Source organism: Schistocerca nitens, chromosome 2, assembly GCF_023898315.1.
Source record: "Schistocerca nitens isolate TAMUIC-IGC-003100 chromosome 2, iqSchNite1.1, whole genome shotgun sequence".
In the NCBI taxonomy this organism is placed as follows: Eukaryota; Metazoa; Arthropoda; class Insecta; order Orthoptera; family Acrididae; genus Schistocerca; species Schistocerca nitens.
In genome coordinates, this window is record NC_064615.1 from 17743288 (window position 1) to 17755970 (window position 12683).

The following is a 12683-nucleotide window of genomic DNA, read 5'->3' on the forward strand; positions in this document are numbered from 1 at the left end:
AAAAGTTGGCAGCAGCTAAGAGGCAGCTTGGGGAAGGAGATGAAGCGAGCCGCACGTCGCTGTCCTCATGGAAGAAAAATATTCGATCAGTCTAGAAAATTTCAAGACTGGATTAATAAACAGAAAGTTAATTCAACAATGTGAAACTTTCAGAAGAGACCAACTCGCGCGTCACATTCGCGCCTTCTTCGGTCTGGATGAACCACCAGAGACCGATTTTTCACGTCTTAGTTTTCTGGAAGGTTCGTACTGATAACACCAGGCCTAGACATCAATGATGAATTTTACAGAAAAAAATTGCCCGCTTTTTTCGCTTCAATCAAGTTGCAGCCGGTGTCCACGAATTGTTTCTGTTATGTAATCGAAGTCTGCGGAACAAACTTTGCGCCCACTTTTCTCCACAACATACTGGAGTATGACTTGAACACTTTACGTAGGGATGTTCAATTAGTTGCTCCTTTGCCGACTTTAGCACACAACGTTGACACGGCCGTACGACCACTACTTAAAAATTGCCTGTTCACAACTGTTTCGTCGGATTCACATCTGTTGATTACAGTTGTTTATTCAATCTGCCAGTGTAATTACTGCGCCGACGTCGCTTATACGCCAGGAATAAAATCAGTCTCAGAGCGTTTTGGACGGATGGTGTACTGCTAGTCAATGTTACAACAGAAAGAGAACTGTCCCAGCTAAAAGTTATTAAACACACTTCGAGAAGCGATCAAATGACATTTTTTCCTAACGAAAGACAAAAAATTCTATGGTGGACTGTTAGCCATGCTGCACTGCTGTACCTTAAAATTCCTTGCTTCCAGTATTTTTAACAACTCTTATATTAGAATAGACATTTATTAAGCAATTTGGATGTCGCACGTTTCAATGGTTGTAACCAGGACAGAGAAAGGGCTACAGCATGGCGATACCGACAGTCTGCTCAAAATATCTGTGGTTGAACAGATAATCGGATGAGGAAAGAGCGTCCCGGAACAAATTTATTTGGTCTGTATGTAGACGATACTTTCATAGTGTGAATTAATGTACTTTTTACATCACCTCGACTACATTCAGAGGAACATCCCTTCACTGTGTATTTAGAAAAAGATGGTTGTCTGCCTTTCCTGGATGTTCTCGATAGACGGAAGAGCGATAGCTCTCTGGAGCATTCAGTTTATTATCAGCCTATTCATACAGAGTTGTCTTTGCAATGGCGGCCAGAGACTTTCAGCACAAGAAGTCGCTCTCACTCTGCCAGTAGCCTTATCAAAGACGGCGGGCGAGCGGACATAGGTTCAGGGCACTCTCTTGCCCTTGGGGTGGGAAATTGCCCCTAAAAGGCGAAAAAATCAGCAATGATCAACGACATGAGGATACTGAAGGCAATGAAAACTACTGCATTAATGACACGTATTGCGTATACGCAGGATATATGGCCTGTAACTGAAAAAAGTGTCATATCCATTGACAAAAGATTCCGGAATAGTCCTCCATTCGGATCTGCGGGGGAGAAGATGACCTTAAGAAAAAGATCGAATAACCAATGAAAGGATAACGTTAAAAGAGACTGGTGTGGAATTTCAGAAGTTTGAATGTGGTAGGGAAACTAGAAAATCTGAAAACGGAAATCCAAATGCTCAGTATAGGTATAGTGGGCTCAGTGAATTGAACTGAAAAGAAGACAAGGGTTTCTGTTCCGAAGGGTATAGGGTAATATCAACAGCAGCAGAAAATGGTATAACGGAAGTAGGATTCGTTACGAATAGCAAGCAGTGATAAGGTTGTTCTCATTAGAATCGACAGCAAACCAACACCGACAACAATCGTTCAGGTATACGTGCCGACGTAGCAAGCAGAAGATAAAGAGATAAAGTGCATAAGGATATTGAAAAGATAATTCAGTACGTAAACGGAGATGAAAACCTAATAGTCATGGAGGATTGGAATACGGTTGTAGGGAAGGAGTAGATAAAAGGGTTACGGGAGAATATGGGCTTGGTAGTACGTGTGAAAGAGGAGAAGGACCAATTGAGTTCTGTAAAAATTTCACCCCGTAACAGAGAATACTCTTCAAGAATCACAACTGGGGGAGAAATACTTGGAAAGGGCTAGGAGATACGGGCAGATGTCAGGCAGAGTTTTCGAAATCAGATATTGGATTCTAAGGCGTACCCAGGAGCAACATATAGAGTCAGAGCTCAATTTAGTAATGATTAGGAGTATTCTGAAGTTTGACTAGTCAGGACGAAACGATGTGCAAAGAAGTGGCATACGGAAAGACGAATGAATGAAGATATATGCTTGAAGTTCTCTTAGGTTATAGTTACTGCGATAATGAATACCTCATTAGGCAGTTCCATTGAAGAGGAATCGATATCTCTAGAATGGCCATCGCAGATGAGCGGGAAAGAAAAACATAGGTACGAAGACGGTGCTGCGAAGAAACCATGGGTAACAGAAGAAATACTTCAACTGGTTGATAAAAAGAAGGAAGTACAAAAATGTTCAGGGAAACTCAGGAATACAGAGATACAAGTAACTTAGGAGCGAAACAGGCAGGAAGTGCAGAGAAGCTAAAGCGAAATGGCAACATGAAAAATGTAAGCGATCGAAAGAGAAATGATTGTCTGAAGGATTGATTTTGCATATAGGAAACTCAGGACAACCTTCGGTTAAATTAAAAGCAAGTCCCATAACATGAAGAGTGCAATAGGAATTAGATTGTTAAATGCGGTGGAGGAAGCAGATAAGTGGAAAGAGTACGTTGAAGGTTTGTATTGGGTGGGTACTTGTTTGATGACGTGGCGAAAGAAGGAACAGGGTTGATAGAGGAGAAACAGGGGATTCAATATTAGGGTCTTTATTTAAAAGTCCTTTGGAGGACTTAAAATCAAATAAGGCAGAAGGTATAGATAATATTCCATCATAATTTCTAAAATCAGGGGGGGGGGGAGGGGGGGGGGAAGTGGCAACAAAATGACTATTCACGTTGTTGTGTAGAATGTATAAATCTGGCGACATGTCATCTGACTTTCGGAAGACTGCAAGAGCTGACAAGTACGAGAATTATCATACACTCAGCTTAACACCTCATGTATCCAAGTTGCTGAGAATAATAGTATGCAGAAGAGTGGAAACAAGACGGAAGGTTCCTTAGTTGATGATCAGTTTGGCTTTAAGAAAGATAATGGCACCAGAGACGCAGTTCTGACCTTGCGGTTGTTCGTGGAAGTAAGACTGAAGGAAAATAGACAATTCATCGAATCTGTCGACCTAGAAAAATCGTTCGACGATGTAGAATGGTGCAAGATATTTGAAATTCTGAGAAGAGTAGGGGTAAGATATAGGGAAAGACGAGTAAAGTAAAATATGAACAAGAGGGAAAATAAGAGTGGGAGACGAACAACAAAGTGCTCGGATTAAACAGGATGTAAGAGACGGATGTAGTCTGTCGCCCCTATTGCCATAAAAGAAAGATTAAATTACAGGATTAAAATTCGGGCTTAAAGAATATTAATGATAAGATTCGCTGATGACATTGCTATCTTCACTGAATGAGAAGAAGAATTACAGGACCCATTGAACGGAATGAACAGTTTAATGAGCGCAGAATATAGATTGACAGTAAATCGAAGAAAGACGAAAATAATGAGAAGTACGAGGGTCACTCCAAAAGAAATGTACACTACTTTTTTTAAAATCCATCTTTTATTCTACATGTTTGAAAGTTTTACAGTGTGTAGATACGTCCTTTAGGAACAATATTTTCATTTCTCCACATAATTTCCATCTCTCTCAACTGCCTTACGCCATCTTGGAACCAGCGCCTGTATACCCGCACGGTAAAATTCTGGACCAACCTGTTGGAGCCACTGTTTGGCAGTGCGCACAAGGGATTCATCATCTTCAAACCTTGTTCCACGAAGAGAGTCTTTCAGTTTCCCAAAGAGATGATGGTCACATGGAGCCAGGTCAGGACTGTAAAGGGGGTGTTTCAGTGTTGTCCATCCGAGTTTTTTGATCGGTTCCATGGTTTTTAGACTGACATGTGGCCGTGCTTTGTCGTGAAATAGCAAAACATCCTGCTTTTGCCGATGTGGTCGAACAGGACTCAGTCGAGCTTGAAGTTTCTTCAGTGACGTCATACATGCATCAGAATTTATGGTGGCTCCACTTGGCATGATGTCCACAGGCAGGAGTCCTTCGGAATCGAAAAACACTGTAGCCATAACTTTTCCTGTAGACGGTGTGGTTTTGAATAATTTTTTTTCTTGGGTAAATTTGGATGATGCCACTCCATTGAATGCCTCTTCGTCTCCGGTGAAAAATGATGGAGCCATGTTTCATCACCTGTCACAGTTCTTCCAAGAAATTTATCTCCACCATTCTCGTACTGTTCCCAAAGTTCGCTGCATACCGTTTTTCTTGTTTCTTTGTGAGCCACTGTCAAAATCCTGGGAACCCACCTGGCACAAACCTTTTTTAACGCGAACACTTTCAGTATTCTGAAAACACTTGCTTCAAAACATGGATTGTGGGAAAACCTAAAGAGAAGGGCATCAAAGAGGTGGACTGATAAGGAATGATGAGGTTCTCCGTAGAATCGCCGAAGAAATGAGTATGTGGAAAACACTGTGAAGAAGGAAGGCCAGGATGATAGGACACCTGTTACGGCATCAGGGAACAACTTTCATAGTACTAGAGGTAGGTGTAGAGGGTAAGAACTGTAGGGGAAGACAGAGATTGGAATACATCCAATAAGTAACTGAGGACTTGAGTTTCAAGTAATACTCTGAGATGAAAAGGTTAGCACAGGAGAGGAATTCGTGGAGGGTCGCTTCAAACCAGTCAGATGACTGATGAGTCAAAAAGACAAAATCGCCGAGCTCTCTTCACCCTTCGCAAACTATGGGTGTGCTTAAAACGCTTATACGCAGAGCTTACACAGATGAATGTAGTTTTCCCCAGAGAGGTTGCCCACATAAACACAGTGTTAGGAGAAAACGGATATTCTGCCAGGCAGTTTAACGACGCGCTTTCTGTTAAAACCAAGTACCAATAAGTTGATAAAGAGAATCTGAGAATTGCTACCTGTTGGAATCAGTGAAGAAAATTTGTTATTGTGTGGTATAGCTTATACAGGCAAAACCAAGGGCAAAACCACATTAACATTGCACTTGCTATTGTAACCAAGCAAGTCTGCTATTGGCGAACATGATATCTGCATCGGAAATTCAATGGAATACGGTGAAACAATTTTTGGCCGCAGAAACATCTTTCTGGAATCTGTGGAAATACGGATGTTGGAATGTCTGATGAACCGTGACTGAGGCTACCAGTTGGATAATGTGTAGTACCTTTTCATTTCCAAGAAATGCTTTAAGTGAAGACGACATACTGATGACCACGGCAAGCGGCAACGCTCTGGACAGCTGAGTTCCGCAGTTTTACCGACGGGGCTGCAGCACCGTAGTGTGGTCAGTCTGTTACGACCTTCACACATGCGCGGAACACTCATCGCGTGTTTTATATTGTGGAACGGAGGATGTCTTCGTCTTACCGTACGTTTCCTCCCACTGCAGGAGTGCCCCAAGACTCCGCCCTTCTCCTCTCCTTTATCTCCTCTCCTTTACCACTTTCAGAAGTCCACCTCCCTAAGTATGCTGATGACACCGCTTTCCTTGCTCTCCGCTCTACGCTCCAGAAATCCCAACGATCCCTCCAAAACTAGCTCAATGAGTTTACATCCTTGTCCAACCAATGGCTCCTCGAGATCAACCTCTGCCAAACCTCGTCTCCATAACTTTTACTTTACCACTTACGACCACCCTATCTATGTAGTTAACTAATACAGTAAAATGTTTTGCACTGACCATCGACCAGCAACTACTATGGAAACGTCACCTACTAACTATCCAAAAGAAAGCCCACAATCGGTTAACACAAACAACTGGCCGTACTTGGGGATTACACTCGTCCACTATTCTCCACACCACAAAACCCTGATCCGACCCAGCCTCTGTTATGAAAATGATGCACTGTTATCCTCCCCAGGAAAGATCTGTAAGTCCCTCCAAACCGTCGAACGTTATGCACTCCAGCTCTTTTTCTAAGCATCCGTCTACCTCCCCTCACATCTCACATGGGTCCTGTGCTATTTCATCAAATTCCTACCTTTCGTCATTAAAATCTAACACCTCTCCATCTCCTATACTACCTGCAAACTAGATTTCAATAACCTCATTGTCTCCGCTCTGATCACTACCCCTGGTATGCTGCCGCTCATTTACAAACATACCCCAACATCGCTACACCTACACACACTCCATATTCTGTCCCAAAGAGAATTCAACCACTCCCTCTCCCAAACAGTAATATATGCCCCTCCTACCATCTTTGACTCTTCCGTACCTATCCCTCTCCACATCAAGGCTCCTCTCCCCTTTTCCCCCCTCCACCCATCCCTTTCCTCTCGTTACCATTACCTTACCCACACACCAAACTCTTCCTCACCCTCTGTCTTTCCCATCATCTGTCTTCCCACTGTCTAACCCAACACTTACCTTAATCTCCATAATATCCAACTTAACGTGCTCTTATTTTTTTACCCATTACCCTCAACCCTATCGAACATATTCCTTCCTCCTGAAATCCTTCTCACCCAGTGAAGGTCCTTCAGATTTTAAATAAAATTGTAGTGCTGGAGAATGAGCAGAACAAAGTGGAACCGTGTGCACTTCATCTACTTCTATCTCTAAAACGATACTCCTCAAGCCACCGTACGGTGCGCAGCGGAGGGTACGCTGTACCTCTACTTGTCATTTCCTTTCCTCTTCCAATCGTAAATAGAGCGAGGGGAAAAACGACTGTCTGTTTGCCTCTGTATGAGTCCTAATTTCTCGTAGCTTCAAATGACGGTTCTCAAAATTTTCTCAATAGTGTTTGTCGAAAAGAACGACGCCTTCCATTCAGGGATTCCCATTTGAGTTCCCGAAGCACCTCCGTAACACTTACATGTTGTTTAGACCTACCAGTAACAAATCTAGCAGCCCGCCTCTGAATTGCTTCGATGTTTTCCTTCAATCTGACCTGGCACGCATCCCAAACACCCGAGTAGTACTCAAGGATAGATCGCACCAGATTCCTATATGCGGTCTCCTTTACAGGTGAACCACTCTTTCCTAAAATTCTCCCATCTCATATCGCTTTGAAACGTTATTCAAACGACTTGATTGTTTCGAGCAGGACACTAATAATACTGGATCTGAACATTTCAGGTTTGATCTGCCTACTCATCCGTATTAACTTACATTTTTTCCACATTTAGGGCTAGCTGCCATTCATCAACTGGAAATTTTGTCTAAGTCGCCTTGTATCTTACTAGAGTCACTCAACTTCGGCACCTTACCGTACACCACGGCATCATCAACAAATAACCTGTCCCCAAATCATTTATGTGTATAGAGAACAACAGCGATCCTATCACACTTGTGGGTTGAAGCAGGGTGGTGGTAGGCACTGTTCTCGCTGAGGTGATACGATGTGCGAGACGACATGTTGCAGTAGAGTCACACAAAGTGATAGTTATCCACGCAGCACTCGTGTTCCCACAGGAGCGATAAAAGTAGCAGCAGACAAAGCAGGCGGCAGTAGCCTCCCGTGTGGCGGGTCGCTGCCAGCGTCTACATCTACATATATACTCCGCTAGCCACCAAGCGGTGTGTGGCGGAGGGCACAATTCCCGTCAAAGTCATATTCCCCGCTGATCGCGCGAGGGAAAAACGACTGTGTGAACGCCTCAGTACGAGCTCTTATATCCCTTATCTTTGAATGATCATAACACGATTTGAAACTTGGTGGTAATAATACACTCCTGGAAATGGAAAAAAGAACACATTGACACCGGTGTGTCAGACCCACCATACTTGCTCCGGACACTGCGAGAGGGCTGTACAAGCAATGATCACACGCACGGCACAGCGGACACACCAGGAACCGCGGTGTTGGCCGTCGAATGGCGCTAGCTGCGCAGCATTTGTGCACCGCCGCCGTCAGTGTCAGCCAGTTTGCCGTGGCATACGGAGCTCCATCGCAGTCTTTAACACTGGTAGCATGCCGCGACAGCGTGGACGTGAACCGTAGGTGCAGTTGACGGACTTTGAGCGAGGGCGTATAGTGGGCATGCGGGAGGCCGGGTGGACGAACCGCCGAATTGCTCAACACGTGGGGCGTGAGGTCTCCACAGTACATCGATGTTGTCGCCAGTGGTCGGCGGAAGGTGCACGTGCCCGTCGACCTGGGACCGGACCGCAGCGACGCACGGATGCACGCCAAGACCGTAGGATCCTACGCAGTGCCGTAGGGGACCGCACCGCCACTTCCCAGCAAATTAGGGACACTGTTGCTCCTGGGGTATCGGCGAGGACCATTCGAAACCGTCTCCATGAAGCTGGGCTACGGTCCCGCACACCGTTAGGCCGTCTTCCGCTCACGCCCCAACATCGTGCAGCCCGCCTCCAGTGGTGTCGTGACAGGCGTGAATGGAGGGACGAATGGAGACGTGTCGTCTTCAGCGATGAGAGTCGCTTCTGCCTTGGTGCCAATGATGGTCGTATGCGTGTTTGGCGCCGTGCAGGTGAGCGCCACAATCAGGACTGCATACGACCGAGGCACACAGGGCCAACACCCGGCATCATGGTGTGGGGAGCGATCTCCTACACTGGCCGTACACCACTGGTGATCGTCGAGGGGACACTGAATAGTGCACGGTACATCCAAACCGTCATCGAACCCATCGTTCTACCATTCCTAGACCGGCAAGGGAACTTGCTGTTCCAACAGGACAATGCACGTCCGCATGTATCCCGTGCCACCCAACGTGCTCTAGAAGGTGTAAGTCAACTACCCTGGCCAGCAAGATCTCCGGATCTGTCCCCCATTGAGCATGTTTGGGACTGGATGAAGCGTCGTCTCACGCGGTCTGCACGTCCAGCACAAACGCTGGTCCAACTGAGGCGCCAGGTGGAAATGGCATGGCAAGCCGTTCCACAGGACTACATCCAGCATCTCTACGATCGTCTCCATGGGAGAATAGCAGCCTGCATTGCTGCGAAAGGTGGATATACACTGTACTAGTGCCGACATTGTGCATGCTCTGTTGCCTGTGTCTATGTGCCTGTGGTTCTGTCAGTGTGATCATGTGATGTACCTGACCCCAGGAATGTGTCAATAAAGTTTCCCCTTCCTGGGACAACGAATTCACGGTGTTCTTATTTCAATTTCCAGGAGTGTATATGCTCTACATCCTCGGTGAAGATTGGATTTCGGAATTTAGAGACAACTTCCAAAAGTCTCTGCCGGTTCATTGTCGACGCGGAATAGCGGTAGGTCAAATATTCGACGAAAAAATTCCCCAAACAGTCATGAAAATTGAGGGTTATTTTATTTTCTCTGCCAGTTTCGGTAATTCATTATGCCATCTTCAGGCTCCATATGCAACTGTAAAACATAATTGATATTGGCGTACTGGGGCGGTTTGGTTCTGGACTGTGAATTCTCAAGTGCTTCCTTAAAAAACATGACTGCAGCTGAGCACACCTGAGAGGTGCATATGGGGCCTGAAGGTGGCATAATGAATTGTCGAAACTGGTAGCGATGATAAAATAAAATATCTTCTCAATTTGCAATGCTGTTTGGCGAAATTCTTTGTTAAACTTCCAAATGAGTCAAGTATTTACTCTACAGTGGAATCTGCTTCTAGCGTTAAAGACCGAGCGACTCAGTGGTTAGCACACTGGACTCGCATTCGAGAGGACGACGGTTCAAACCCGCGTCCGACCATTCTGACTTAAGTTTTCCGTGATTTCCCTAAATCGCTTCAGGAAAATTCCGGGATGGTTCCTTTGAAAGGGCACGGCAGACTTCCTTCCCCATTCCTCCCTAATTGGATGGGACCGATGTCCTCGTTATTTAGTCCCCTCCCCCAAATCAACCAACCAATGTAAGGTTAAAACCAATTTCGGTATGTTAGCTACGTTTGCTACACAGAATTGTATGATGTAAAATGCACCGAATGTAAGCAGGGTAGCGACTACAGACTAAGATTCAATAAGAACTCAACTGCTTTTTCATCGAATAGTTTCCTCAAAATAGAATGAGGAATATTCTATACACGGAAGACAAGAGAATCCCAAAACAGAGGAATTTTTTACGCGAATTGTAAAAGTTTTATTGAGAAACTAAGTACAAAGACAGATATAGCATTGCTTCACATACATGAAACAATTTTTTGAGCCACCTGAGATGAGTTGAAATTTCCCTCCCCACGCAGCAACCAGCATTCCGTGTTGCACCGGGCGATACAACGGAGAGCTGTGTAGGTGCCTTTCCAGTACGATATGACTAAATCGCTCCAACTATGTCTCTATGCGCTCCACCAATACAGGCTGCTTCTGCGTCGTATCGCAAAAATCGCACTGTATATTTATCGCGTATACGAGGGATATTCGGAAAGTAAGTTCCGATCGGTCAAGAAACGGAAACCACAGTGAAAATCTGGTAAAGCTTTGCACATATGTGTCTCTAATATGTCTGTAGGTTGCATCACTTCGCTCTTTTCAGCTCTGAGCGTATGGTTAGCTCATAAAAATGCGTAGAAAATAGTGTCTCCCGCCAAGTATGAGGTCCTGGCGAGAGATTTCGCCTGATGTTATGCAGCCCACATTACAGAACTGTCATACGGTTCCTACTTCGTGACAATTCTCGGTCGCAATCTGCAGGGGCAATGAAAATGCTCCTGCAGCGTTTTCGATGGGAAGTGTTTGATCACCCCACTACGGCCCGTAATTGGCTCCGTGTGTGTTTCATCTTTGCTCACATTATTTACTGGCTATGAAGACAACATTTTCGCACAGATAACGGGCCACAGATGAGCGTAGAGAATTGGCGGGAAGCACAGGCGGCTGCCTTCTACGACGAGGATATTGGGAAGTTGGTACAACGCTACGACAAATGTCTAAGTCGGAGTGGTGACTACTTAGAGCAGTGGCTGGAAGCTGTAGCCAACTGTTGCAGATAACTATTTCCGATTATCATAGTGGTTTCCATTTCGCGATTAATCGGGACTTACTTTTCGAATAGACTTAGTATTCCAAAATGAGATTTTCACTCTGCAGCGGAGTGTGCGCTGATATTAAACTTCCTGGCAGATTAAAACTGTGTGCCGGACCGAGATTCGAACTCGGGACCTTTGCCTCTCCCAGGCAAGTGCTCTACCAACTGAGCTACCCGAGCACGACTCACGCCCCGTCCTCACAACTTTACTTCTGCCAGTACCTCGTCTCCTACCTTCCAAACTTTACAGAAGCTCTCCTGCGAACCTAGCAGAACTAGCACTCCTGAAAGAAAGGATATTGCGGAGACATGGCTTAGCCAGAGCCTGGGGGATGTTTCCAGAATGAGATTTTCACTCTGCAGCGGAGTGTGCGCTGATATGAAACTTCCTGGCAGATTAAAACTGTGAGCCGAACAGAGACTCGAACTCGGGACCTTTGCCTTTCGCGGGCAAGTGCTCTACCGACTGAGCTACCCGAGCACGACTCTCGCCCCGTCCCCACGACTTCTGCCAATACCTTGTTTGGAATGTAGGAGACGAGGTACTGACGCAAGTAAAGTTGTGAGGACGGGTAGCTCAGTTGGTAGAGCACTTTCCCGCGAAAGGCCAAGGTCTCGAGTTCGAGTCTCGGCCCGGCACACAGTTTTAATCTGCCAGGAAGTTTCAGTGAGAGCCGTGCCGTAAGAAGGTGGGCTCCGGTGAGGGTGCAGACGTCGGCGCGACTGACCTGCGCAGGCGGCAGCGAAGGCGGGGCTCTGCCTGCAGGCTGGCGACGCCGTGGGGCAGTCCTGCCACCAGCAGAACAGGTCTCCCGCCAGGCACAGGCACAGCTCGCAGGGGTCGGCGCGAGCCACCTGCAACAGGCGTGTGCGCGCCACGTGATATTCAGCGCGAAGCCGAAATGGTTACACTACTTGCTAGACATTCAAATTAAAACACCAGCAAATACAGCGAATAACAAAATTTTATTCGTTGGGCTTATACAGAATAGTAGGACGAATCAGTGATAAAATTTTCAGGTACTTTGGCAGTGTACATACTTTAGCAGACAGGGCTGCCACCTGTGGCAGCAGTAATCGCCCTAGCCTCGCTGGGCATCAAGTCGGTGAGAGGCAGGATGACAGATACGGATACAATTACAATGAAATGAACACCCTTAGCTGCTTACAGGCGTTGACATACGTCAACGGGGACAGGTGAAAATGTGTTCCCCGACCGGGACTGCAACCCGGGATCTCCTGCTTACATGGCAGACGCTCTATGCATCTGAGCCACCGAGCGCGACTGCAGGGATTTATCGCTGGAACGCCTCCCGCGAAACCCACATTCTCAGCGTATTGTCCCACACTACATTCGTACCGAGCGAGGTGGCGCAGTGGTTAGCACACTGGACTCGCATTCGGGAGGACGACGGTTCAATCCCGTCTCCAGCCATCCTGATTTAGGTTTTCCGTGATTTCCCTAAATCGTTTCAGGCAAATGCCGGGATGGTTCCTTTGAAAGGGTACGGCCGATTTCCTTCCCCATCCTTCCCTAACCCGAGCTTGCGCTCCGTCTCTAATGACCTCGTTGT

At 46.1% G+C, this 12683-nt stretch overlaps 1 protein-coding gene across 1 annotated transcript in view; it reads right to left on the reverse strand.

Moving 5' to 3' along the window:
* LOC126234244 (uncharacterized) overlaps positions 1-12683 on the reverse strand; it is an 818625-nt gene that overhangs the window by 79256 nt on the left and 726686 nt on the right. The window contains exon 3 of the mRNA XM_049942937.1: positions 11838-11964. Coding sequence (XP_049798894.1) covers positions 11838-11964 — 127 coding nt within the window. The remainder of the gene's footprint in view (positions 1-11837; positions 11965-12683) is intronic.